At 43.7% G+C, this 27361-nt stretch overlaps 1 protein-coding gene across 2 annotated transcripts in view; it reads right to left on the reverse strand.

Annotated features, from left to right (window-relative positions):
• Nucleotides 1-27361, reverse strand: part of LOC112264643 (KH domain-containing, RNA-binding, signal transduction-associated protein 3-like) — a 155469-nt gene that overhangs the window by 53468 nt on the left and 74640 nt on the right. For both annotated transcript variants that reach the window (XM_042295500.1, XM_042295501.1), the window contains exon 2: nt 12992-13119. In XM_042295500.1, the coding sequence (XP_042151434.1) occupies nt 12992-13119 (128 nt within the window). The remainder of the gene's footprint in view (nt 1-12991; nt 13120-27361) is intronic.

Consider the following 27361-nt stretch of genomic DNA (forward strand, 5'->3'; position numbering starts at 1 on the left):
ATTATCATAATTATAATGCATTTGTGTATTTATAACACCTGGATAATGAACTTCTTTCAATAAAGCGTTTAACATTCTCCACTGGGCGAAATTAAGTATCTCATAGAAATACTATCCTGTGTCCTCAGATTAATGCAGGTGAAGGGAGATAGATATGCATATTTTTTTTGGTCTGTATATATGAATTATAAATCAATCATGTTTCTAGTCTATTGCATAGTTACAATGTGTAATCATTGATGTCCCAGGAGCAAGAGTGGTAAACACTGTTGAAGTGTATAATTTTAATACAAAGGCAGACACAGCCTTATTCAAATAGTTTGATATGACTGAAAAAGAATGTCTCAGAGATTCATACCTGAACTGCACCTTTAATTGCCAAGGAAGAGTACATGGTCAGTGAATATATTCAATGTACAGGCTACAATGTGGAGATCTCATGCGTGGTAATAACTACAGTATGTGTATATAGGACTTGCATTCTTGGCACAATAAAGTTATTATATTCAACACAATCCATAGGCTTCATTAATGCCATTCAGACTTGAAGTTGATACAACTACTGTGATAGCTGAGGTTAATAGATTGGTATGAACATTAGTTCAGAACCTAACGTTTTAGGGTCCATACACAGATCGGCTACATACCATAGCTAGCTACACATCTATAGGCATACAGTTATTTTTATCCTCCGCTACACAATAAGCAAGTAAATAGTTAGCTAGCTATGTTACTTCAGCTGCATTGCAAGGCAAGATTCCACAATTGTACATTCAATTTGCAGTAAATGCTTTAGCTAGTTAGATTCTTTACATCCACTGTTTCACAAGACGACAGCCTGGTTTGCTGGTTTTCTCAGGAGTCCCTAAAACATTAAACAACATGAATTACAAATTAATTATCCTAACACTAGCTATCTGGCTAATGTTAGCTAGTCAGATAACTTGCTAAATAGCGATTTTTGTAAACTAACTTCATGACGAAAAAAATATGCAAAAATGTTTGTCTCTGCATTAACTAACATATTCCTCTCAATTGTACATATTGTGCTTGACTCGTTATGATGTTATAACAACTTACATCTGGTTCCACCATAATGTTTTGTCAGCCATCTTTGTTGAAGAACGCCACAAGGCAAGGGTGGCTCCTGTCAAAATTCGTCATTGGAACCATTCAATATGATTGGTCAAATAAAAACCTTGGGACCCAAATGCATAATGAGTGCTCTAACTCCCCCTTCTGGTGGTCTGGAGCAATGAAGCCGTGATGCTGGGTACCTCTAATTGTATCTCAGAGCCATTTGCTTTGCTAGTTATTAGCCTAATATTAGCTAGCTAACATTGAACCTGGTTGGTTAGCTACCTGCAGATTCAACATCATGATTTAGGATTATGGTTCACTGTCTTAACAAAATACTCCACTATGCAAGTATCCATTTCAATAGAATGTTCATGATGTCACTGCAACACGACAGCTGTTGATAGACGTAGCTGGTAAATTCGCTCTGGCTATCTACTCCAATTTAAGAGCACTCTCATCTGAGTGTGCTAGAGCGCAGAATAACTGACAAATGTACGAACGCTCAACACCCATTGAATATGGCCGGTGTCTGTAAACACTGGCAAAAAAAGCGTAAATTGTTGCTAACAGCACAGTTGCAATCACCAATGGTCTGGATAACATAAAACAGCCTAACCAGCATGCTAAGGTGAGTAAAATGTCAGAGTGAGCTGTTCTCTCATTTGTGTCTGGAAGTAGCTAGCCAACATTAGCCAGTTAGCTTGGGTGCTTGACTGCTGTTGTTAGGACAGAATGCTCGGATCAACCCTTACAGAGACGGGTGGGGCTGTAGACAAAGAAGAGCTCTTCAGTAGGTACCAAAACATTCAAAGGCCATTTTCCCAAAAGTGAGGTTGAAAGTTCATCAACTTTCAAAGCAGAATTACTTTCCCATACTTTCCCATTTCTCAACTTTTATCCAATATAAAATTTTAAAAAACATTTAAAATGTTGCTACATAAGACCGAATCCAGCCAGTCGGTCAGAATTATTATTGTATTTGTTGTGCTGTTTATACTGCTAGAAATTTTCATGGATTAAACTGATTAATATGATGGTGTTTTTAGACCAAGAAAAACAAAAATGCATTTCACAGTAGCCTATGTTGGCCTCATAGTTTCTGGAAAATAATGTACAACGTGACCGGTTGGGAGTAGGCCTAAGTGACTCCGAGTGAAGAGCAAAATAATCCTAACATTTCCACACCCTAATTGTAGGCTAACCAATACACAAACGGAGTATTGATTTATCAAGACCAGTCCCCATGCTTTTCTCAGAGCAGCGTGAAAGGGTGCTGAAGTAGTTGACCACACGTGGGTAGGCTATTGCTTCAAATCCTATTATAACAATTGGATGACTTTGGGTGTTTCAGTAAGCAACAGTTTGTTGGCTGCAAATGCATTAGCCTACATTATTCCAATATTTCTGTCATTCAGTGATATTTATTCCCACAGTAATTTGTTCTGGATCCATCCAGATGTGGTTAGATGTGGTGCTTGTGGTGCAGATGTGGTGCTTGTGGTGGGCTATGCAAAGACATGGATGAAGTGGCATGCCTTGTGAAAATCCAATTAATTAGAAAGGCTGCTAAAACACTTCCACCTGGTCAACAGCATTGTTGTGTACTTACAAGTACAGTGCACTTTCACTCCATTCTCCGCCTGACTCTCTACCAATGCCATCAGATTATTAGTTATATTGATGCTATCTTACACTATTGTTTTCGAAACTCAATCACTATCTTCTTCATCCTCGTCATTCAGTCAATTGAAATTCAATTGCAATACATTTTGTCTCTCCCGTTCAACAACTCCAGATAGCTTTGCACGTGCACCAAAGGGATGACTTGAAATAACATGATGTAGGTAGATTAAATAATCAAAGGGAATCATGTTATTTTTTATTATCCTAGTGGATATCAGTATTTTAGGCATATCATGTGAATTAGGCGTCATGTAAAATCATTGTCAAAAGGGCAAGAGATACTTGTTGCATGACAAAACAGGTGCTGTTAGATTACAATATTATTTATCTGCCAGTTTGGAACAGTGTAAACAATACTAAATAAAGTATAAGTAATACCAGAGAGTCTGTTCTAATGAATACAGCATAGCAAAGTTTAAAAACAGACGGATTTGTGAAACTGCTTTATCCAACATTTTGTGGTTGCATGAGACTTGGTGATCACAGAATCAGTAGGATATTAGACAAACACTCACATAGGGAACAGAAGCAGGAACAGCATAGGGCTCAGTGACTCACCCATTCCTGGCTTTCAAAATAAGTTATATTATAATGCAGGGTTAAAGACACATTCTTTCTGATTGTCTTCAGCATGCAGTCTCTCCTCTCGCTACAGCTACTTTTTTTGAATTATTGGATTATAAAAAATTAATATATTTGTAGGGTTTGATGCATTCTTCGTTCGAGAAAATCTGGTCTTTGATGTTGAGTTAGTAATATGAAACTTTAGTATACGTAAGCATTGAATACATTGCATGTTTGCCCTTCTTTGTCCATTAGGTTACACACATCTGATGATTCATTACAAATAGGATTTATTTGATTTATTTTGTTTACATCCTTCATTGTAACCACAATGTCACAAGTAATTGAACACACGCAACATGAGCAGATTAACTTGGTCAAAACATGTCTTTATTAAAGACTCTGAGAAAGAATGTTGGTACTTATTTATTTTGATCCAAAGCCACAAATGAGTCACTCAGCTGACAAATTTAGCTTAATTCTGCGAAATAGCCTACTATTTATGTCAAGCCTAAACGAATATATTAAATTGCCTAAATAAACTAGTACATTTCATATACAAATGAAGTAGATCAGGTCTTGAAAATATGTGCAATCTCTTTCCCCTCCCTACCTCGCTGGAATCTCTTTCATTCAGTTACAGAAACTCCCTTTAAGGTGCCCTAGGAAAGTATTCAGACCCCTTGACTTATTCCACATTTTCTTACGTTAATGACATATTCTAAAATGTATAAAGTAAAATAAAACATCCTCACCAATCTATACACAATACCCCATAATGAAAAAGCAAAAACATTTTTGCTAAAAATAACAAAAATAGAAACACCTTATTTACATAAGTATTCAGACACTTTGCTATGAGACTCGAAATTGAGCTCAGGTGCATCCTGTTTCCATTGATCGTCTTTGAGATGTTCCTAAAACTTGATTGCTTGGACATGATTTGATTGGAGAACATTTTGGGAAAGGAACACACCTGTCTATATAAGGTCCCACAGTTCAAAGTGCATGTCAGACTAAAAACCAAGCCATGAGGTGGAAGAAACTGTCCGTAGAGCTCAGAGAAAGGATTGTGACGGGGCACAGGTTTGGGGAAGGGAAGCAAACAATGTATGCAGTATTGAAGGTCCCCAAGAACACAGTGGCCTACATCATTCATAAATGGAAGAAGTTTGGAACAACCAAGGCTCTTCCTAGAGCTGGCCGCCTGGAGATGGGAGAACCTTCCAGAAGGACAACCAACTCTGCAGCACTCCACTTTTTATTTATTTTTATTTCACCTTTATTTAACCAGGTAAGCTAGTTGAGAACAAGGTCTCATTTGCAACTGCGACCTGGCCAAGATAAAGCATAGCAGTTCGACACATACGACAACACAGAGTTACACATGGAATGAACAAAACATACAGTCAATAATACAGTAGAAAAAAAAGAAAACAAAGTCTATATACAGTGAGTGCAAATAAGGTCAAATAAGGGAGTTAAGGCAATAAATAGGCCATGGTGGCGAAGTAATTACAATATGGCAATTAAACACTGGAATGGTAGATTTGCAAAAGATGGATGTGCAAGTAGAGATACTGTGGTGCAAAAGGAGTAAAATAAATAAATACAGTATGGGAATGAGGTAGACAGATGGGCTGTATACAGATGGGCTATGAACAGGTGCAGTGATCTGTGAGCTGCTCTGACAGCTGGTTCTTAAAGCTAGTGAGGGAGATGGGAATCTCCAACTTCAGTGATTTTTGCAGTTTGTTCCAGTCAGTGGCAGCAGAGAACTGGAAGGAAAGGCGACCAAAGGAGGAATTGGCTTTGGGTGTGACCAGTGAGATATACCTGCTGGAGCGTGTGCTACGAGTGAGTGCTGCTATGGTGACCAGCTAGGTAGCTGAGATAGGACGGGGCTTCACCTAGCAGACACTTGTAGATAACCTGTAGCCAGTGGGTTTGGCGACGAGTATGAAGCGAGGGCCAGCCAATGAGAGCGTACAGGTCGCAGTGGTGGGTAGTATATGGGGCTTTGGGAACAAAACGGATGGCACTGTGATAGACTACATCCAGTTTGCTGAGTAGAGTGTTGGAGGCTATTTAATAGATGACATCGCCGAAGTCAAAGATCGGTAGGATGGGTCAGTTTTACGAGGGTATGTTTGGCAGCATGAGTGAAGGAAGCTTTGTTGCGAAAGAGGAAGCCGATTCTAGATTTAATTTTGATTGGAAATGCTTAATGATTCTGGAAGGAGAGTTTAGGTGTCTAGCCAGACACCTATGTATTTGTAGTTATCCACTTATTCTAAGTCAGAGCCATCCAGAGAAGTGATGCTGGATGGGCGGGTAGGTGCGGGCAATGTTCGGTTGAATAGCATGCATTTAGTTTTATTTGCGTTTAAGAGCAGTTGGAGGCCACGGAAGGAGGGTGGTAATGGCATTGAAGCTCGTCTGGAGGTTAGTTAACACAGTGTCCAAAGAAGGACCAGAAGTATACAGAATGGGGTAGGATAGATATAGGTCTGTAGCAGTTTGGGTCTAGAGTGTCTCCCCCTTCGAAGAGGGGGATGACCGCGGCAGCTTTCTAATCTTTGGGAATCTCAGACGATACGAAAGAAAGGTTGAACAGGCTAGTAATAGGGGTTGCAACAATTTCGGCAGATAATTTAAGAAAGAGAGGGTCCAGATTGTCTAGCCCAGCTGATTTGTAGGGGTCCAGATTTTGCAGCTCTTTCAGAACATCAGCTATCTGGATATGGGTGAAGGAGAAATGGTGGGGGCTTGGGCGGGTTTCTGTGGTGGGTGCCGGGCAGTTGACCGGGGTAGGGGTAGCCAGGTGGAAAGCATGGCCAGCCGTAGAGAAATGCTTATCGAAATTCTCAATTATAGTGGATTTGTCGGTTGTAACAGTGTTTCCTAGCCTCAGAGCAGTGGGTAGCTAGGATGAGGTGCTCTTATTCTCCATGGATTTTACAGTGTCCCAGAACTTTTTTGAGTTTGTACTGCAGGTTGCAAATTTCTGTTTAAAAAAGCTAGCCTTAGCTTTCCTAACTGCCTGTGTATATTTGTTCCTAACTTCCCTGAAAAGTTGCATATCACGGGGGCTATTCGATGCTAATGCAGAACGCCACAGGATGTTTTTGTGCTGGTCAAGGGCAGACAGGTCTGGAGTGAACCAAGGGCTATATCTATTCCTGGTTCTACATTTTTTGAATGGGGCATGCCTATTTAAGATGGTGAGGAAGGCACTTTTAAAGAATAACCAGGCATCCTCTACTGTCGGGATGAGGTCAATGTCGTTCCAGGATACCCGGGCCAGGTCGATTAGAAAGGCCTGCTCGCAGAAGTGTTTTAGGGAGCATTTGACAGTGATGAGGGGTGGTCGTTTGCTTGCAGACCCATTACGGATGCAGGCAATGAGGCAGTGATCGCTAAGATCTTGGTTGAAAACAGCAGAGGTGTATTTGGAGGGCAGGTTGGTTAGGATGATATCTATGAGGGTGCCCGTGTTTACGGATTTGGGGTTATATCTGGTAGGTTCATTGATAAGTTGTGTGAGATTGAGGGCATCAAGCTTAGATTGTAGGATGGCCGGGGTGTTAAGCATGTCCCAGTTTAGGTCACCTAGCAGCACGAGCTCAGAAGATAGATATGGGGCAATCAAATCACATATGGTGTCGAGGGCACAGCTGGGGGCAGAGGGTGGTCTATAGCAAGCAGCAACGGTGAGAGACTTGTTTCTGGAAAGGTTAATTTTTAGAAGTAGAAGCTCAAATTGTTTGGGTACAGACCTGGATAGTAAGACAGAACTCTGCAGGTTATCTTTGCAGTAAATTGCAACACCGCCCCCTTTGGCAGTTCTATCTTGGCGGAAAATGTTATAGTTAGGAATGGAAATTTCAAGGTTTTTGGTGGTCTTCCTAAGCCAGGATTCAGACACAGCTAGGACATCCAGATTGGTGGAGTGTGCAAGGGCAGTGAATAAAACAAACTTAGGGAGGAGGCTTCTAATGTTAACATGCATGAAACCAAGGCTTTTACGGTTGCAGAAGTCAACAAATGAGAGAGCCTGGGGGGTGGGAGTGGAGGTAGACACTGCAGGGCCTGGATTAACCTCTACATCACCAGAGGAACAGAGGAGGAGTAGGATAAGGGTACAGCTAAAGGCTAACAGAACTGGACGTCTAGTACGTTCAGAACAGAGAGTAAAAGGAGCAGATTTCTGCGCACGGTAGAATATATTCAAGGCATAATGTACAGACAAAGGTATAGTAGGATGTGAATACAGTAGGGGTAAACCTGTGCATATAGTGATAATGAAAGAGATATTGTCTCTAGAAATAGCAATTCAACCAGGTGATGTCACTGCGTGTGTGGGGGGTGGAACTAAATTGTTAGCCCGAGGCGTGTTGAGCAGTGCTAGAGGCTCTACAGTGAAATAAAACAATAGTTACAAACCAGAACAGCAATCGACACGGCATGGTGATGTTAGAGAAAGGCATGCGTAGCCGGGTGATCATACAAGTCCAGTGCGTGGCTTCAGGCAGGCCTTAGAGGGATGACGCGATGGAGGGAAGTCTGTTGTGGCCCCCTCGTGCAGTTACATCAGCGTACGGATCAGCAGGGCTCCGTGTGGTAAACCAGGCCAATTGGCAAAATATATATGGTGGCCGAAGAAATATGTCCGAAGGGCCTCTTAAGCCAGCAGTCCAATGTGCTTTAGATAGCTAGCAGGCCGCAGATTAGCGGCTTTGCGTTCAGGAGTCGTAATCTACTATAATTCCAGGTGGAAAAAAAATAATAAAAAATAATAATAAAAATGTAAAAAAATAGGTTCAGAGCTTGCGGTAGGAATCCGGAGATATCGAGAAGAATAAGTCCGACTAGCTCTGGTTTGAGTCACGCTGTACAGACAGGCGAGAGTTGTCCGAGATAAAGGTAGCTGATGACCGTTAGCAAAGGATAGCTGACTGCTAGCTAGTGGCTTCGAATGTATTCGATGGGCCTCATAAGCCAACAGTGCATTGTGCTCTAGACAGCTAGCATTCAGGGGACGTTAGCTGCGAAGGTCGGAAGGTTCAGAGCTTGCGAAAGGAATCCGGGTATATGGAGAGAAAAATAGGTCCGGTATGCTCTGGTCGAATCGCGTTGTACAAACTGGCGAGAGCTTTCCGAGCTAGAGGTTAGCTGATGACCGTTGGCTGGCTAGTTAACTGGCTAGTTTATGTTGGAGAGATTCCAGTAAGAGGCAAAGTAAAATACGTTCGAGAAAAAGCAGGTCCACACCACATTGGGTGAGGCGGGTTGCAGGAGAGTATTTTGAACTAAGGGTTTAGAAAAATATAAAAAGATATGCAAAGAAAATATATATACATGGGACACGACACTACGAAGGACAAATACGTCTGACTACTACGCCATCTTGGATAATAATGGCCATAAAGGCCACTAATCAGGCCTTTATGGTAGAGTGGCAAGACAGAAGACACTCCTCAGTAAAAGGCACGACAGCCCACTTGGAGCCCCTAAAGGACTCTCAGACCAAGAAAACAAGATTCTCTGGTCTGATTAAACCAAGATTGAACTCTTTGGCCTGAATTCCAAGCGTCATGTCTGGAGGAAACCTGGCACCATCCCTATGGTGAAGCATGGTGTTGGCAGGTTTTATGCTGTGGGGGTGTTTTTCAGCGGCAGAGACTGGGAGACTAGTCAGGAATGAGGGAAATATGAACAGAGCAAAGTACAGAGAGATCCTTCATGAAAACTCGCTCTCAGGACATCAAACTGGGGTGAAGGTTAACCTTCCAACAGGACAACAACCCTAAGCACACAGCCAAGACAACACAGGAGTGGCTTCAGGACAAGTCTTTGAATGTCCTTGAGTGGCCCAGCCAGAGCCCGGACTTGTTATTTTTATTTTTATATAAAAACTGTTTTCAATTGATCATTATGGGGTATTGTGTGTAGATTGATGAGGATTTTTATATATATATTTTTTATCAATAAGGCTTTAGAACCAGGCTGTAACATAACAAAACATGGGAAAAGTCAAGGGGCCTGAAAACTTTCTGAATGCACTGTATATACTTTGGAGGGGATATCACTCTTTCACACTGTGGTATATACAGCCAGTTTGTTATTTAGAATATTTATTTTCTGTTTTTCGAGGGAAAGAAAACAAATGCCCACCGCGCCTATTTTTCAAACATTGTCAGTCCACATGTCAAGTGTAATTGCGCAATTGTATTTACCCAAGTTCTCTCTCAACTCCGGGACTTCTTGCTAGCATTATGTTTGCCTGATGCAGGACTCTAGCGCCAGAGGAGAGACACTCTTGGACTGAAACATTCAAACCTCCATTCATTTATGAAAAGATAGTCAATTTGTGCCACAGTTCTAACTCCCCCTTGTGATAGTGTGGTGTGATGACAGAATGACGCAATTTACCAAAATTTGCCAGCATCTACCATGAACAGTCACGGCATAATCTCTTAACGTATAAGTGAGGAACGATTGTACATGCATAACCCATTCTCCATCATTGCAGGAGTACCCGCTAGGCTGACAATGAACTGTGCTGCTGTGTGAATATGATAATCCAGGTTAACCTAGTTATTAACCAGCAGCCCAATTTAAGAGTGTTAGGTCTTTAATTTCATAGCTTAAGTACAATTAAATTGTTCCTAGAAAACCTAACATCTGGAACCTTCCCTATGGTGTCCTTGCCTGTTTCATACTATTGATAGAAAATCTGTGTTTTCGAAGATGGATTTAAGCCCTCTGAATATGAGTCTAAACGGTCGCTTTTGGAAAACGCAGCGAGCCACTTCAGTGGCGAAAACCAAAAGGTGATGCCTGTTGTTCAGGGAGAAAACCCATTGGAGTCAGGGCGATCACTCTAGTGCTTTGCTACCTGTCAGATTGAACAAATGTAATATTTCTTCCTTCGGTGGCTTGTTGAGGCTCTAAACAGCGTATTAGCGGCCCCACTTATCAAAGCTGTCCAAGAAAATGTGTTTAGCTGCACTCCTATGTGACATAGACGTTTTTATGGATGACATTACATCTCCCTTTATTACACATGTCATTGTAATTGTTTTAGAAAGGGACACAATGTAGCTCTCACCAGGTTATCTAGAAGACGTAGATCTTGCACCGACAAAAGTAGTGCACTAAATAGGGAATAGTGTGTCAACACAGATTGTTGAACCTTCTGCAGCTTTCTGTCCAATGAAAGCCAGGTCATTCATCTACAGCCACTCTCAGAGAGGACTGAGGTGAAAGCCTGAGTGAAGACATCATCATCACCTGAGTGAGGCATCTCATGTTTACGCTAGCCTCTCCGCCACCCTACTAGCCTCCCTGCTATGGTCCCTGTGGGAGCCGGCTGTCATGTAGCTGCCGTGTGGCGCCATTAAAGGCTGATACTTATGCTGGGAGCTTTGTCTCAGAGCGGAGGGCTGAGGGGCTCTCATCACATGGCTAGAGGAGCATAGCATTCTCACTCAAACAGCATGGGCTGTTTCATCTTCACATGGAGGTTACTCTGAGAGGTGTGAGGCTCTGTGAGGTGCTCTGTTTCTATTTGCTGGAGCGAGAGAGAAAAAAGGAAAGCGCAGGTGCTCTCTCTCTCTCTTTCTCTCCCTCTCTATTTTCTTTCACTCTGTATTGCCTATTGTTATACAGTGGGGCAAAAAAGTATTTAGTCAGCCACCAATTGTGCAAGTTCTCCCACTTAAAAAGATGAGAGAGGCCTGTAATTTTCATCATAGGTACACTTCAACTATGACAGACAGAAAATCACATTGTAGGATTTTTAATGAATTTATGTGCAAATTATGGTGGAAAATAAGTATTTGGGCAATAACAAAGGTTTCTCAATACTTTGTTATATACCATTTGTTGGCAATGACAGAGGTCAAACGTTTTCTGTAAGTCTTCGCATGGTTTTCACACACTGTTGCTGGTATTTTGGCCCATTCCTCCAAGCAGATCTCCTCTAGAGCAGTGATGTTTTGGGGCTGTTGCTGGGCAACACAGACTTTCAACTCCCTCCAAAGATTTTCTATGGGGTTGAGATCTGGAGACTGGCTAGACCACTCCAGCACCATGAAATGCTTCCTACGAAGCCACTCCTTTGTTGCCCGGGCGGTGTGTTTGGGATCATTGTCATGCTGAAAGACCCAGCCACATTTAATCTTCAATGCCCTTGCTGATGGAAGGAGGTTTTTACTCAAAATCTCACGATACATGGCCCCATTCATTCTTTCCTTTACATGGATCAGTCGTCCGGGTCCCTTTGCAGAAAAACAGCCCCAAAGCATGATGTTTCCACCCCCATGCTTCACAGTAGGTATGGTGTTCTTTGGATGCAACTCAGCATTCTTGGTTTCATCTGACCATATGACATTCTCCCAATCTTCTTCTGGATCATCCAAATGCTCTCTAGCAAACTTCAGACAGGCCTGGACATGTACTGGCTTGAGCAGGGGGACACGTCTGGCACTGCAGGATTTGAGTCCCTGGCGGCGTAGTGTGTTACTGATGGTAGGCTTTGTTACTTTGGTCCCAGCTCTCTGCAGGTCATTCACTAGGTCCCCCCGTGTGGTTCTGGGATTTTTGCTCACCGTTCTTGTGATCATTTTGACCCCACGGGGTGAGATCTTGCGTGGAGCCCCAGATCGAGGGAGATTATCAGTGGTCTTGTATGTCTTCCATTTCCTAATAATTGCTTCCACAGTTGATTTCTTCAAACAAAGCTGCTTACCTATTGCAGATTCAGTCTTCCCAGCCTGGTACAGGTCTACAATTTTGTTTCTGGTGTCCTTTGACAGCTCTTTGGTCTTGGCCATAGTGGAGTTTGGAGTGTGACTGTTTGAGGTTGTGGACAGGTGTATTTTATACTGATAACAAGTTCAAACAGGTGCCATTAATACAGATAACGAGTGGAGGACAGAGGAGCCTCTTAAAGAAGAAGTTACAGGTCTGTGAGAGCCAGAAATCTTGCTTGTTTGTAGGTGACCAAATGCTTATTTTCCACCATAATTTGCAAATACATTCATTAAAAATCCTACAATGTGATTTTCTGGATTTTTTTTCTCATTTTGTCTGTCATAGTTGAAGTGTACCTATGATGAAAATTACAGGCCTCTCTCATCTTTTTAAGTGGGAGAACTTGCACAATTGGTGGCTGACTAAATACTTTTTTGCCCCACTGTATATATGCTTTGTCCTCAATAGACATGCATATTTTTACCCCCCAGTTTGTCTTTTCAAAGAAAACATGCAAGGTGTCAAAAGCTATTAGCCAGAAATGAAAAGACCAAGAACAATTTAAACCTAGACATCTCTGCAGGAAATAGCATCCTCAAACATGCATCCGTAGTGAGTCATTGTCTCAGGATCAAACAGAAAGCATGTGGAAAGAGTGACAAGCACATGGAGATGTGAACACACGTCATTGACCAAGGTCATCGAGCTGACAGGACGTCATCTAACAGAAGAATGGGAGGGGTTCTCTAAAATGAAAGGTGATTTGCACTAATGTTACAAAAATGTAAAAATAGATGTTTGGAGAAGAAAACGTATCACAGAGGCTAACTGAATGGAAACCATTCTTTGTTTGCAGTTGCACAGTTTGATCTGAAAATATGTAGCCAAATCCAGCAGTACTTACTTTGGGAAACTGTCTGACGGGTATTAACACTTTCTGGCCCAGCTTCATGTTCTTGTTGATGACGACATCGATGAACTTCTCCTCTTCTTTTTCTTCTTTTCCTTCATCTTTTTGTAATTTTTCAATTTCTACAGGGAGAAAGATAAAAGCAAGATAAGAATCAATGACTATGAATGATTAAGACAAAAAGTGATCAAAGGATCAAAAGATGTTTGTCCATTTTCTCACAGGAGTTTGCCGAACTGAAATAATATAATTTACGGGTGCCAGTTTGGTTTGTTGTCGCTCAGGCTCACACCTTTTTGCTTTCTCAGTCAACTGTGAAATAGGCTCTTTTGGCAATGCTGTAATTTACCTGGATATGGTTGTAATCATATCATAGTCATTCATCGTGCCCATTGGAAGAAGCTCTCTGTCTGGTTTGTAATATTTTGCAATATAATAGTAGGTAGATTAAATTTGACTTTCCCAGACATTTGAATAGCTTTCATGTTTTACCTCATGAAAATGTATAATTAGGGAGGCAAGTATATCTGTAGGTTATGTAAAATATTGGGCTTGATGGTTCCTCCTGTTTAGAAGGTATCCTTTGATGTATTTGAAGATGTAACCTTGAAGGATCAATGAGATGGATAACATCTGTGTTCAGGAGCCAATAACATGGTAATGTAGGGGGGCAGGGAGGGCCAGGTGGGGAGGGGACCAAGGGCAGAACCGAAGCCTTCAGGCTAGCATTGGTCAGTGGACACTTTAACTGGGGTAGTGGAGGGAGGACTTCAACAGAAACACACACATTATCTATGGATATATACTACCTACTAGGGCTACAATTACAATTACTGTATAACCGTGTAACCAACGGTTATGGATGAAGACTGTCATTAAAATCAAATAACCATCAATATTATTGTATTTTTAAAAATTTGGGGGAATGACCACAAGGCAGCAGAAGCACACATAACACTCGGATGAATAGAACAGGCTTGGAACTTCTAACCCTGGCAATTTGACTGGTAAACTAATTGGTACACTCACAATGGCTGCCTGGTATTGTGATGCAATAATTTCCATGGTGATGTACTTATAATGTTAATTCAAATTATGTTAACTGATGTGGCTCATGAAATGGTATGTATTTTTTGTAATGTCAGTTGAGTTGAACCAACAAATCACAGCACATATTTTAGCACATATTTTACTTCCTGCTTTGCTCCTATGGGGACACTCGCAATGGCCGCCAGTCCACTCATTATGCCATCATTGACCTGAATGGGGATGCCTGTTCTATTCACAGTGGAGTGTATTCATGGATGCCAAAGGAAGCCAGCCTTCCCTCAAAAATTTACCAAGAAAAAAAGTCTAAAATAAATTATCTTTAGTCTCTCTGTGTTTCATAACGTTTCTTGAATTTGGAAGAGGCTAAATATGTCTCACCGGAGAAAGCATCCCGAGCGATGCTATCGGAGGCTGTCTGGTCAAAAGGAGTATGATATTGTTGCTGCCCATAGCATTGAATGCAAGGGAAGCCAGCGAGCATCTGGCCTCCCTTGATAAAATAATTTATATAATAATAGCCAATCAGCATTGAGTTAAACTGAGTGAGCTCAACTGTGAATGGTCCTTGCGCACCAACAAAAATGTGTCAAGGGAAGCCAGTTTGGATTTGGCTTCACACCATTAACACAGCTAGAACAATGAGCTTTTCCAGTCATATCACATCAAAAGCCAAACGTCATTGACAGAAAAAAACATTGTGTTGTTGTCCTCCAGTGGCTAGCTAGCTAGCTCAAATGGGCCATTTCCTAAATTAGTCATGGGTGGAGATAAGGATTTTACCTGTGTAGCTTCACTTAATCATCCGTAATGCTCAATGATTACATCTACGATTTTAATGTCGATTCTGATCCCAACCATAAATTCATAAATTGTGCCTCTGGCTTGAGAGGATGGAAGTTCAATATGTAGCTAGATGTAGAAGGCTAACTAGCTGGCTAATGCCCATGAGAGGAAGTTAGGCTAGCAGCAAGCATTTTATCAAGGTAGCCTATGACAACAAAAACTAAAAGTGTGTACTGTATGACAGAGTGATAGACCATTTCGGCAACATGAAAGAGAGGAGGATGGCATTGGCAGTTTTCTAAGTAGGGTGAGTCAACATGTTTTTCTACATATGCACACACATACACTCACACACACAGAGAAATCAGTACCATGGACAGCCACATTATATTTAGCTTATGTTGATTGGAAATAAATTGTTTTTGGTATCTTTTAGTTGCACTAAGCAGAGGTGATTTGATGATGATGAAAAGTTGAAGTTGAAACGGTGCTGGAATAGTGGAGGCAGCTCCTGTTTTCTCTCGATAACTCTCTGGTGTTCTAAATCAATAGTTGTTTAGTAGTCCGAAAAATGCCAGAAACATGAATAACATGGTTGACCATGCTGTAGGTCATGTACCTGTTTATCACATGCAATATGCTTTGTGGACTTCACCAGACAGATGTTGCTCTCTGGTCTTGTGATGAAACACACCGTGGTTGAATGTATTCTGCCAGCCGTGTATCGATACTGTCTCGGCCTTGAGCCTATATATCACAGTGGTAAGACATATGAACTAACAGGTTATAGAGCGAAAACAACGCAATCATCACAACACATAGGTTGTAATATGGCTTTTTTCCCCTGGCTTGGCTTCCCCAGTGATTTATAACCATGTACCGCTACTGTCTATTCAGCACAGTCAGAAGCAGAGGAGAGGAGAAAATGTGCGTAAAAAACAAACATTATATATATATTTTTTTTTGCTATTCAAATAGTTATTACAGTGACCACGGTCATTTGGCTGGCCAATTATTGTCATCCAAAATTCCATGACCATCACAGCCCTACTGGCTTAGCATGATATGTGTCACGCCTTGGTCTTAGTATTTTGTGTTTTCTTTAATTATTTGTTCAGGCCAGGGTGTGACATGGGTTTATTGTGTTGTCGTATTGGGTTTTTTGTAGGCATTGGGATTGTGGCTGATTAGGGGTGTGTCTAGCATAGGCTTGGCTGCCTGAGGCGGTTCTCAATCAGAGTCAGGTGATTCTCGTTGTCTCTGATTGGGAACCATATTTAGGTAGCCTGGGTTTTACTGTGTATTTTGTGGGTGATTGTTCCTGTCTCTGTGTAGTGTTCACCAGATAGGCTGTAATTAGGTTTTCACGTTTCGTTTGTTGTTTTTGTATTTATTTAGTTATTTCATGTATCGCTATTTTTTCATTAAAGAACATGAGTAACCACCACGCTGCATTTTGGTCCGACTCTCCTTCAACAGACGAACGCCGTTACAATATGGGGCGGCAGGGTAGCCTAGTGGTTAGAGCGGTGGGCTAGCAACCGGAAGGTTGCAAGTTCAAACCCCTGAGCTGACAAGGTACAAGTCTGTCGTTCTGCCCCAGAACAGGCAGTTAACCCACTGTTCCTAGGCTGTCATTGAAAATAAGAATGTTTTCTTAACTGACTTGCCTAGTTAAATAAAGGTAAAATATCAGGGTGTAACTTGTGTGATACGTGTAACATGTGGGTATTTTGTATACATGCTAATAAAGCCATGGTAGTGAAAACAAGTTGTCTCCAGATTTGACTTTCTACATATCATTTCCATTGCATCTTGAGGTCTTTCTTCTCTGAGTTTTTAAATTTAACCTATACTTAACTCGGCAAGTCAGTTAGGAACAAATTCTTATTTTCAACGACTGCCTTGTTCAGGGGCAGAACGACAAATTGTTACCTTGTCAGCTCAGGGATTCGATCCGGCAACCTTTCAGTCACTGGCCCAAAACTGTAACCACTAGGCTACATGCTGCCCCTAGTTGACAGCATTAGATTCCAAGAATGAAGTGAAAGACTACGATAACGGATGTATCAGTAAGCTGGACTCTCTTCTAAGCCTGAACTCATCCCTGGAGGGAGCAGATTCCTCACATTCTGAGGAGAGCCCAGATTAATATTAATATTAGCCTTACAGAGAGTCTGTCTTTGTTCCTCAATGCTCTGGTTGCCCTCAGGGCAATATTCAGTATCCTGTGGATGAGTCAATACCCCCTTATTGGTTTCTACAGTTCTCTGATGTGTCAGTGAAATCCCTCAATGTTCACAGCTATAAGGATTTTAAAACATCTGGGCCTTAAATGTGTGGATATTTCCAATCTATAATACCCAGCTGTCCCCTCTATTGAAACAACCTAAACTGCAGTTTGGTGTTCTATTTCCACAGTGGTTTGGTTAATACGTATCAAGAATACAGTGTTCACTAAGAGTGCCCTCTTCTCCTCTGAACCGGTGGGGACTGTAGTGGTAGATGCATTTAAACTGGCCCTGTTGGGATCCTTCAGTCCAAGAAAAAAGGTCTTGTTTGATGGGGACTGTGGTTCTTCCTCCATCAAAGAGGACAGAGATGTCATTAAAATTGTATTTACAGCTTTACAAGGCCTCAGTGTGCTCCGGTGACAGCTCGGATCTACACAGTAGGGGGCCTGGCCCAGTTCCCAGATGTCTAGTCCTCTATTAGACATGGAATCACTTAAGAAAAGCAGCGCACTTATTTAGACCACATCCATCCCCCCATTTAAAATGCGTAAACTGGAAGAGATTTGCAAGATTATGCTTGACTTTCACATCAGACTGTGAGCGGTGAGGAGTTGAGATGGGGGGGGTGCTACATCCTCTAATGTCACATTGCAGAGAGGGTAAATGTTGCGATGTGATATTAAGAAGATCAAGCATCAGAGGTCTAATAGCGGTCACATTAAATATTGATCATGCAAACTATGTGGGGAATGCATACGTTGCATTTGTGGCTATACCGTGCCATTTTCACCAAACTCCTTGAGACTAGTTGATAGATGCATAAGGTTAAGGATATTACATTTCTTCCAAACAGGAGGCAATGTTGTCCTGGGCAATAATGGTCACACACCATGAGTTCGGCGACAAATGCTTGGACATTATTCTTCTAAATGTGTTCTGTCCTGCTCCTTACTCTGTCTTCATGTTGTTTTTGTTATGTTTTTTTCCCCCCAAAAGAAAGACATTATGTCTTTGTACAAACTTCCTCAGGCAGAAAATGTCCAAGTCTACTTTTGTGATGGTAAAGCATGTCAGAGCTTTGAGAATTTAGACATTAAAGAAAAAGAGAGAAACATTTGATGCAATGTTTCTGTGATATAGCATGAACCAAACATTATTACCATAAAAGGCTTCTTCAAATTCCCACATGAAGAAAAATAAGTAAAACTGTCTTAACTCCACATTCTAACTCAATTGGCTGGAACAGACTGGTGCTTTAGAGTTAAATAAACATAATCATTTGTTTTGTTACTTATTTCATGTAGTAGTGTCTTAATCGATTTCCCAAACTTTGCAGTGAACACACACCGTATCCTATGCATCCTATATATTTCTGTCTCAACTTAATACTGAAATACTTCCCAGTCAAACAGACTATATAAAATAGTGTCATGATACAACATTATAGTATGTGTATATTATATTAAGAAAGAAACAACATGAGTAAGAAACACACAATATAAGTGCTCTGTAGGTTTGGGTAGCTAGATTTACCAGGTTATAGATCAATACCAGGGCTACCTGCTGTCATTTCAATGTGTCACAGTCTTGTGTTAGCCCTGTGTTTGATGTAGATGCTATTTTCCCCTCAAATTGCCCCCTGCTTGGGACTCTTTGTAGATTTCTATGACAACTGACAGACTGTGATGAAAAAGCACCATACTCAGAGTTTCATCGGTGATTACCTGAAGCCTCCAGGTGACATTGTGTGGTCAAAAGAATGTCATATTAACACAGAGGGAATTTAACTAATTTCTCTCTGTCCTTCAGACAAACAGGACTCTTAGAGCTGAAAAAACGGACTTTAAGTTGACATTTGTTTTTTGATTTCCTCTTTATTGAAAATTACAGTATATTGTTTTCTTTCTGCAAAAGAGATAATGAGTTTTACTTCTGGCTTTTAAGTGAAATTAAGGACCAAATGAATAGAAATGCCGAAACAGGAACTTCATGTCATTATTCTGTAATGCTCTGAAGCAAAGCCTTAATTGTGCAGGGCCTAGAACAACCCTGGTCAGTTTCCTCACAACAGGAGACCAGGCGCTCCTCGCCTCTGTTCATTAAATCAATCTCAGACAGAAATCACTCTAAAATGCATTTACATTTGAATTATCAATGCCTCCTTCTCTTCCTCCACCTCTACAGCTCCACCTCCGTATAGTGATAGAGAAATGATCGCTACATGAAAGCAGGCTGTGGACAAACTGCCTTTGCTTCATTCCTAATATGACCACCAATTCAGTGTGATTCAGGGTATCAGGCTGTGAACCTAGTTAGAGAAAACGCGCAGCTCAACACTCAGGGCTGTCTCAGCTCAATACTCAGACCCCTCTGCCATGCAGGGTTTTCTCAGCACAACACTCAGACCATCCCGCAATGCAGGGTTTTCTCAGCTCAACACTCAGACCCCTCTGCCATGCAGGGTTTTCTCAGCTCAACACTCAGACCCCTCTGCCATGCAGGGTTTTCTCAGCTCAACACTCAGACCCCTCTGCCATGCAGGGTTTTCTCAGCTCAACACTCAGACCCTCCTACCATGCAGGGTTTTCTCAGCTCAACACTCAGACCCCTCTGCCATGCAGGGTTTTCTCAGCTCAACACTCAGACCCCTCTGCCATGCAGGGTTTTCTCAGCTCAACACTCAGACCCTCCCGCCATGCAGGGTTTTCTCAGCTCAACACTCAGACCCCTCTGCCATGCAGGGTTTTCTCAGCTCAACACTCAGACCCTCCCGCCATGCAGGGTTTTCTCAGCTCAACACTAAGACCCCTCTGCCATGCAGGGTTTTCTCAGCTCAACACTCAGACCCTCCTACCATGCAGGGTTTTCTCAGCTCAACACTCAGACCCTCCCGCCATGCAGGGTTTTCTCAGCTCAACACTCAGACCCCTCTGCCATGCAGGGTTTTCTCAGCTCAACACTCAGACCCTCCTACCATGCAGGGTTCATTATCTTTGTTTCATTCCTAATATGACCACCAATTCAGTGTGATTCAGGGTATCAGGCTGTGAACCTAGAAAGAGAAAGCGCGCAGCTCAACACTCCGACCATCCAACCACACAGGGTTCAGCCTCAGTTCAACACTCCGACCCTCATGTCGTCCACCAATTTCCCTGGCTCCCAGACAAGGTCAGTCTGGCGGCAGGAATTCGTTTTGGCCCCTAATCTGGAGATTACATTCTCCTTACCCGGCCCAGCGCTGGTCTCTCTCTCTCTCTCTCTCTCTCTCTCTCTCGCTCTCCCCTGGCCCCTGGCAGCTGGGTTCTCTGCTGTGAGGTAAGTAACGTGCCCAGACCTGCGTGCAGCCAGCAAACAATGTCCAGGATTAAGACTGCAAACTCTCCCTCCCTGCAGCCCCTGGCAGCCCAGCTATGGTAAGACTGAGACTGAGAGGCCCTCCACCACTGCAGGGGGCCTTTTCAACTCAGCAGCCTGCCCGTTGGTATCAGGAATATCAGGAATACTCTGTTCATACACTGACACAATACCCCATGGAATTATGTTTTCTGACATTTTTACAAGTTAATTAAAAAGGAGAAGCTGAAACGTCTTGAGTCAATAAGTATTCAACCCCTTTGTTATGGCAAGCCTAAATAAGTCCAGCAGTAAAAGTTTGCTTATCAAGTCACATAATAAGTTGCATGGACTCACTCTGTGTGAAAAATTGTGTTTAATATGATTTTTGAATAACTACCTCATCTCTGTACACCACACATACAATAATCTGTAAAGTCCCTCTGTCACGGTTCATGAATCCACTGCCTCCCTCTCTCTTTCTCTTTCTCTTTCTCTTTCTCTCTCTCTCTCTCTCTCTCCCTCTCCCGTGTTTGTGTGGGCGTGGTTCCCAATCTCGGCCTGATTGTCTGTGCCAGCTGGAATCACTTATCTTCCCTTTATATGTTCTGTAACCAGTGTTTCTTGTTGTCAGATCGTTGTTACTTCTCTGAGGTTGTGTCGTGTGTCCGTGCTCATCTCTCACCGCCCTTGTGTGGATTATCTGCTGTGCTTCCTCCTACCCATCCGGACACACTCCCCTGGATTTCTCAGCACGCTATCATCGGAAGATGCGCCCTAGTCCCTGGGTCGGATTCCGTCTGAGTACAGTCTGTCTGTCCTGTTGCTGCTGTAAACTGTATTCATTAAACCATCGTTGCTTGCATCTTGCATCCGCCTCTGTATTGTCACAGAACGATCTGACCAGACCATGGATGCAGCGAGTTCAACGAGTCTGACCGAATTCATTTCCCGCAGTATCACGAGAATGGATCAACAAGAGGAGAACATCTCCAGCACAGGTCGGGCAGTACAAGCCCTTGCGACGCAGGTATCCCAGCTGACCCAACAATTACAACATCTGAGGGGTCTCGATGCGCCACCTACACCGGCAGTTCAACCCGCCCCGCCAGAGCCGGATTCCCAGCTAGAGCCACGGCTACCGACACCAGAGGGTTATTCAGGTGATCCTGACTATTGCAGAGCTTTTCTTACGAGATGTTCCATGCAATTCTCGTTGCAGCCACGGACCTTCAACCGTGAACAGTCTAAGGTAGCATTCGTACTCACACTGCTATCAGGCAAAGCGGCTCTTTGGGGAACGGCGGTGTGGGCGAACCAGGACCCATGCTGCACCTCTTTCCAGACACTCTCCGAGGAGATGAGAAGGGTCTTCGATCGGGCCGTGGCGGGTAGGGAGGCGGCCAGACTACTCGCTGACCTTCGCCAAGGAGACCGTTCAGTATCGGAATACTCCATCCAATTCCGCACTCTGGCCGCAGAGTGTCAGTGGAACGAGGAGGCGCAGTGGGACATGTTCCTGCATGGGCTGGAGGACCGGATCCAGAAGGAGATTTATGTTCTGGACCTTCCCAGGAATTTAAATGGACTAGTGGCACTAGCCTTGAGGGTCGACGCTCGTCTGAGTCGTATTGGCCGCCGAGCATGCCCTAACAGACCGTATAACGACACGGAGGGCTGGCATGCCAGCGGCGGGAACACGGCCAGTTCAGCCTCCGCTCACGAACCCATGCAGCTGGGGAGAGCTCGCCTCTCCCGCGAAGAGATGGAGAGGCGGAGATCCCAAGGACTCTGTCTCTACTGTGGTAGAGCGGGCCACTTTATCCACTCCTGCCCGGTAAAAGATCAGGCCCGGTAGTAAGCATGAGGCTACTATCGGGTGGTGTCACCACAGAGAAGACCTCATCATCTACTCTCCTCCCGGTAAGACTAAGATGGGCCACCCACACGCACGACACCCAAGCCTTACTGGACTCAGGAGCAGAGGGTAATTTCATGGACTTCAAGCTCGCTCACAAACTCCAGATTCCTATCACCTCACTCTCGCACAAGATATCCGTCAACGCTCTCAATGGTCAAGAACTCCCCAACATTTCTCACACCACTGAACCTATCACACTCATCACTTCTGGCAATCACACTGAGACACTATCATTTCTACTCATGGACTCAACCCTTGCACCATTAGTTCTCGGCCACCCTTGGCTCACCCAACACAACCCCAGAGTTGACTGGGGTCATAACTCTATATCCATGTGGAGTAACAAGTGCCTTGAGTCCTGTTTGGTGTCTGCTTGTTCGTCTGTGTCTGATTCTGTGTTTCTAGAGGAGGCAGTGGATTTGTCTAACGTGCCCGTTGAATACCTCGACCTGAAGGAGGTGTTCAGTAAGTCCCGTGCTGCTTCTCTTCCTCCGCATCGTCCCTATGACTGTGCAATAGAATTATTGCCAGGTGAGTCTCCGCCTAAAGGCAAGTTATATTCACTCTCTGTTTCTGAGAGGGAGGCTATGGAGAGATACATCTCTGATTCTCTGGCATCTGGATTCATTCGTCCTTCCTCTTCTCCAGCGGGGCGGGGTTCTTCTTTGTGGGGAAGAAGGACGGTTCTCTGCGTCCTTGCATTGATTACCGTGGGTTGAATAACATCACAGTGAAGAATACCTATCCCTTACCGTTGATGTCCTCAGCCTTTGAAAGGTTACAGGGAGCATCCGTGTTCACTAAGTTGGATTTACGGAATGCATATCATTTGGTTCGCATAAGGGGGGGGGGGCGAATGGAAGACCGCGTTTAACACCCCCAGAGGGCACTTCGAATATTTGGTCATGCCTTTTGGGCTATCCAACTCCCCAGCGGTTTTCCAGGCACTCGTCAATGACGTGCTGAGAGATATGATTGATCAGTTCATATATGTTTACCTGGATGACATACTGATTTTTTCTTCTTCTCTCCAGGAACACGTTCAGCACGTCAGACGAGTGCTTCAGAGGTTGTTGGAGAATGGACTTTTTGTCAAGGCGGAGAAATGCATTTTTCATGCACAATCCGTTCCATTCCTAGGTTACATCGTCTCGACTGAAGGTATTCGCATGGATCCTGACAAGGTTAAGGCTGTGGTGGATTGGCCAAGCCCAGATTCCCGTAAGGCCCTACAGAGGTTTCTGGGATTCGCCAATTTCTACCGGCGTTTCGTTCGCAACTTTAGCCAGATAGTCGCTCCTCTTACCGCCTTAACCTCCCCAGAGTGACGTTCAGGTGGTCCGATACAGCCGAGGCTGCATTCGCCAAACTCAAGAGCCGCTTTGTTTCGGCTCCCATCCTCATAGCTCCCGATCCCTCGCGTCAGTTCGTGGTGGAGGTGGACGCTTCAGAGGTGGGGGGGGTAGGTGTGGTACTTTCCCAACGTTCCTCTTCTGACGACAAGATGCACCCTTGCGCGTTCCTTTCCCATCGGTTATCACCTGCGGAACGCAACTACGACATTGGCAACAGAGAGTTGTTGGCAGTGAAGTTAGCACTGGAGGAGTGGCGCCATTGGTTAGAGGGTTCGGGGGTACCTTTTATAGTTTGGACCGATCACAAAAATTTAGAATATATCAGAACCGCCAAGCGACTCAACTCCAGGCAGGCGCGGTGGGCACTCTTTTTCGGACGTTTTGACTTCTCTCTCTTGTATCGCCCGGGTTCCAAGAATGTCAAACCCGATTCCCTTTCTCGCATTTTTGACCATTCCGAACGCCCATCCACTCCCGAGTGCATCCTACCCGGGACCCTAGTGGTCTCCACACTCACATGGGAGGTTGAATCGAGGGTCAAAACGGCCTTAGAAGGGGTAACGCCTCCGCCCGGTTGCCCGCCTAATCGGTTGTTTGTGCCGGAGGGGTGTCGGTCCGATGTTATTCGGTGGGGGCATTGCTCCAACATAGCGTGTCATCCAGGAGTCAGCCGCACTAGCTTTTGGTTAAGCAACGCTTTTGGTGGCCACTGATGGCTCGTGACATTCACAGTTTTGTCTTGGCTTGCTCGGTTTGTGCCACTGGGAAGACTTCTAATCGACCCCCAGATGGGTTACTCCAACCGCTGTCGGTCCCTTCGAGACCCTGGTCCCACATCGCGCTAGATTTTGTTACCGCCCTCCCGCCCTCCCAGGGCAAGACGGTTGTTTTGACCGTGGTGGACCGGTTCTCGAAGGCGGCTCATTTTATTCCCTTGCCTAAATTACCATCTGCCAAGGAGACAGCGGTAACTGTCGTGGATCACGTCTTTCGCTTACATGGCCTGCCGATGGACGTAGTTTCTGACAGGGGGCCCCAATTTGTGTCCAAGTTTTGGCAAGAGTTTTGTAGGTTACTGGGAGCGAGTGTCAGCCTGTCTTCAGGGTTTCATCCCCAGAGCAATGGTCAAACGGAGAGGGCCAACCAAGATTTGGAGAGTGTTGCGATGTTTGGTTTCTAAGAATCCCTCTTCCTGGAGTCAACAACTCTCTATGGTTGAGTACGCTCACAATTCGTTGCCAGTGGCAGCCACGGGTCTCTCTCCGTTTGAGTGTAGTTTAGGTTACCAGCCACCTATCTTTCCCAGTACGGAGTCCGAGGTCACTGTTCCCTCCGCTCACGCTTTCATCCAGAGGTGCCGTCACGCATGGAGCAGAGCCCGTGAGACTCTTCTCCGGGTGGGGGCGCGCACCAAGGCTAAGGCCGATCGCCACCGGTCGAAGCCTCCGGTATACGTCGTTGGCCAAAGAGTGTGGCTTTCTACTAAGAACATTCCACTCCGATCCGTTTCGAACAAGCTTGCCCCCAAATTTATCGGCCCGTTCAAAGTCACCAGGATCATTAGTCCGGTGGCGGTCCGGCTCAAGCTTCCTCCGGCGTATAGGAGAATTCATCCTACCTTTCATGTGTCTAAAATAAAACCTGTGTTTCAGGCACGCATTAACCCGCCGGTCCCGGTTCCCCCGCCGCCACGACTTGTTGATGGGGAACCCACCTTTTCTGTCAATCGTATTTTGGACTCTAGAAGGAGGGGACGCGGATTCCAGTACCTGGTGGACTGGGAGGGTTACGGCCCGGAGGAGAGAAGTTGGGTACCTGCTAGGGACATTCTGGATCACTCCCTTATCGATGATTTCAATCGACAGGTAAATTCGCCTGGGAACGCCAAGAGGCGTTCCTAGGGGGGTATTGTCATGGTTCATGAATCCACTGCCTCTCTCTTTCTCTCTCTCCCGTGTTTGTGTGGGCGTGGTTCCCAATCTCGGCCTGATTTTCTGTGCCAGCTGGAATCACTTATCTTCCCTTTATATGTTCTGTAACCAGTGTTTCTTGTTGTCAGATCGTTGTTACTTCTCTGAGGTTGTGTCGTGTGTCCGTGCTCATCTCTCACCGCCCTTGTGTGGATTATCTGCTGTGCTTCCTCCTACCCATCCGGACACACTCCCCTGGATTTCTCAGCACGCTATCATCGGAAGATGCGCCCTAGTCCCTGGGTCGGATTCCGTCTGAGTACAGTCTGTCTGTCCTGTTGCTGCTGTAAACTGTATTCATTAAACCATCGTTGCTTGCATCTTGCATCCGCCTCTGTATTGTCACACCCTCAGTCGCAGTGAACTTCAAACACAGATTCAACCACACAAAGACCAGGGAGGTTTTCCAACGCATCGCAAAGAAAGGTACCTATTGCTAGATGGGTAAAAAAAAAGAAGCAGATATCCCTTTGAGCATGGTGAAATTATTAATTACACTTTGGATGGTGTAGTCACTACAAAGATTCAGGCGTCCTTCGTAACTCAGTTGCCAGAGAGGAAGGAAACCGCTCAGGGATTTCACCACGAGGCCAATGGTGACTTTAAAACAGTTATGGAGTATAATGGTAAACTGATGATGGATCAACAACATTATAATTACTCCACAATACTAACCTATTTGACAGCGTGACAAAGCAATTATCTTCTGGTCCTGAATACAAAGTATTACGTTTGGGGCAAATCCAATACATTACTGAGCACCACTCTCCATATTTTCAAGCATGCTGGTGGCTGCATCTTGTTATGGTTATGGTCATATTCGTTTTGGACTGGGGAGTTTTTCAGGATTAAAAAATAAATGAAATGGAGCTAAGCAATGGAAAAATCCTAGAGGAAAACATGGTTCAGTATGCTTTCCACCAGACACTGAGAAACAAATTCAAATTCACCTTTCAGCAGGACAATAACCTAAAACACAAGGCCAAATGCACACTGGCGTTGCTTACCAAGAAGACAATGAATGTTCCTGTGTGGACGAGTTACACATGTGACTTAATTCAACAATGGTTGTCTAGCAATGATCAAGAACCAATTTGACAGATCTTCAAGAATTTTGAAAAGAATAATGGGCAAATGTTGCACAATCCAGGTATGGAAAGCTCTTAGAGACTTACCCAGAAATACTCAGCTGTAATCACTGCGAAAGGTGCTTCTACAAAGTATTGGCTCCATATTTTTGTACATTTCTAAAAGCATGTTTGACTTTGTCATTAAAGGGTGTTGGGTGTAGGCGAGAAAGGAAAAAATCTATTTCATACATTTTGAATTAAGACTGTAACACAACAAGATGTTGAATAATTCAAGGGGTATGAATACCTTCTGAAGGCACAGTATTTTGTATAAAGACATCTGCATAACAAAAAGAAATACAGCCTTAAAATTAATAATTTTACTGTGATATTATACTGTGGTATAATGGTTCGATGGTTAGATTTGTACATCTATAAACAATTTAGACGATTCCTTGTCATAGCAAAAGGAAGAAAAATTATGTTTTTTTCTCATCTACCTGGAGGAGTCTTGAATTGTATATGCATTTTTATATTTCCATACAACAGTCTGGGGAGACAGAGACGTTTAAGTTCAGAAGACAATCAAAGACATGAACGGATAAAAATGTGACTCCTCAACCAAACCCAACACAGAGATACTCATCT

The sequence above is a fragment of the Oncorhynchus tshawytscha genome, linkage group LG13 (assembly GCF_018296145.1).
Source record: "Oncorhynchus tshawytscha isolate Ot180627B linkage group LG13, Otsh_v2.0, whole genome shotgun sequence".
In the NCBI taxonomy this organism is placed as follows: Eukaryota; Metazoa; Chordata; class Actinopteri; order Salmoniformes; family Salmonidae; genus Oncorhynchus; species Oncorhynchus tshawytscha.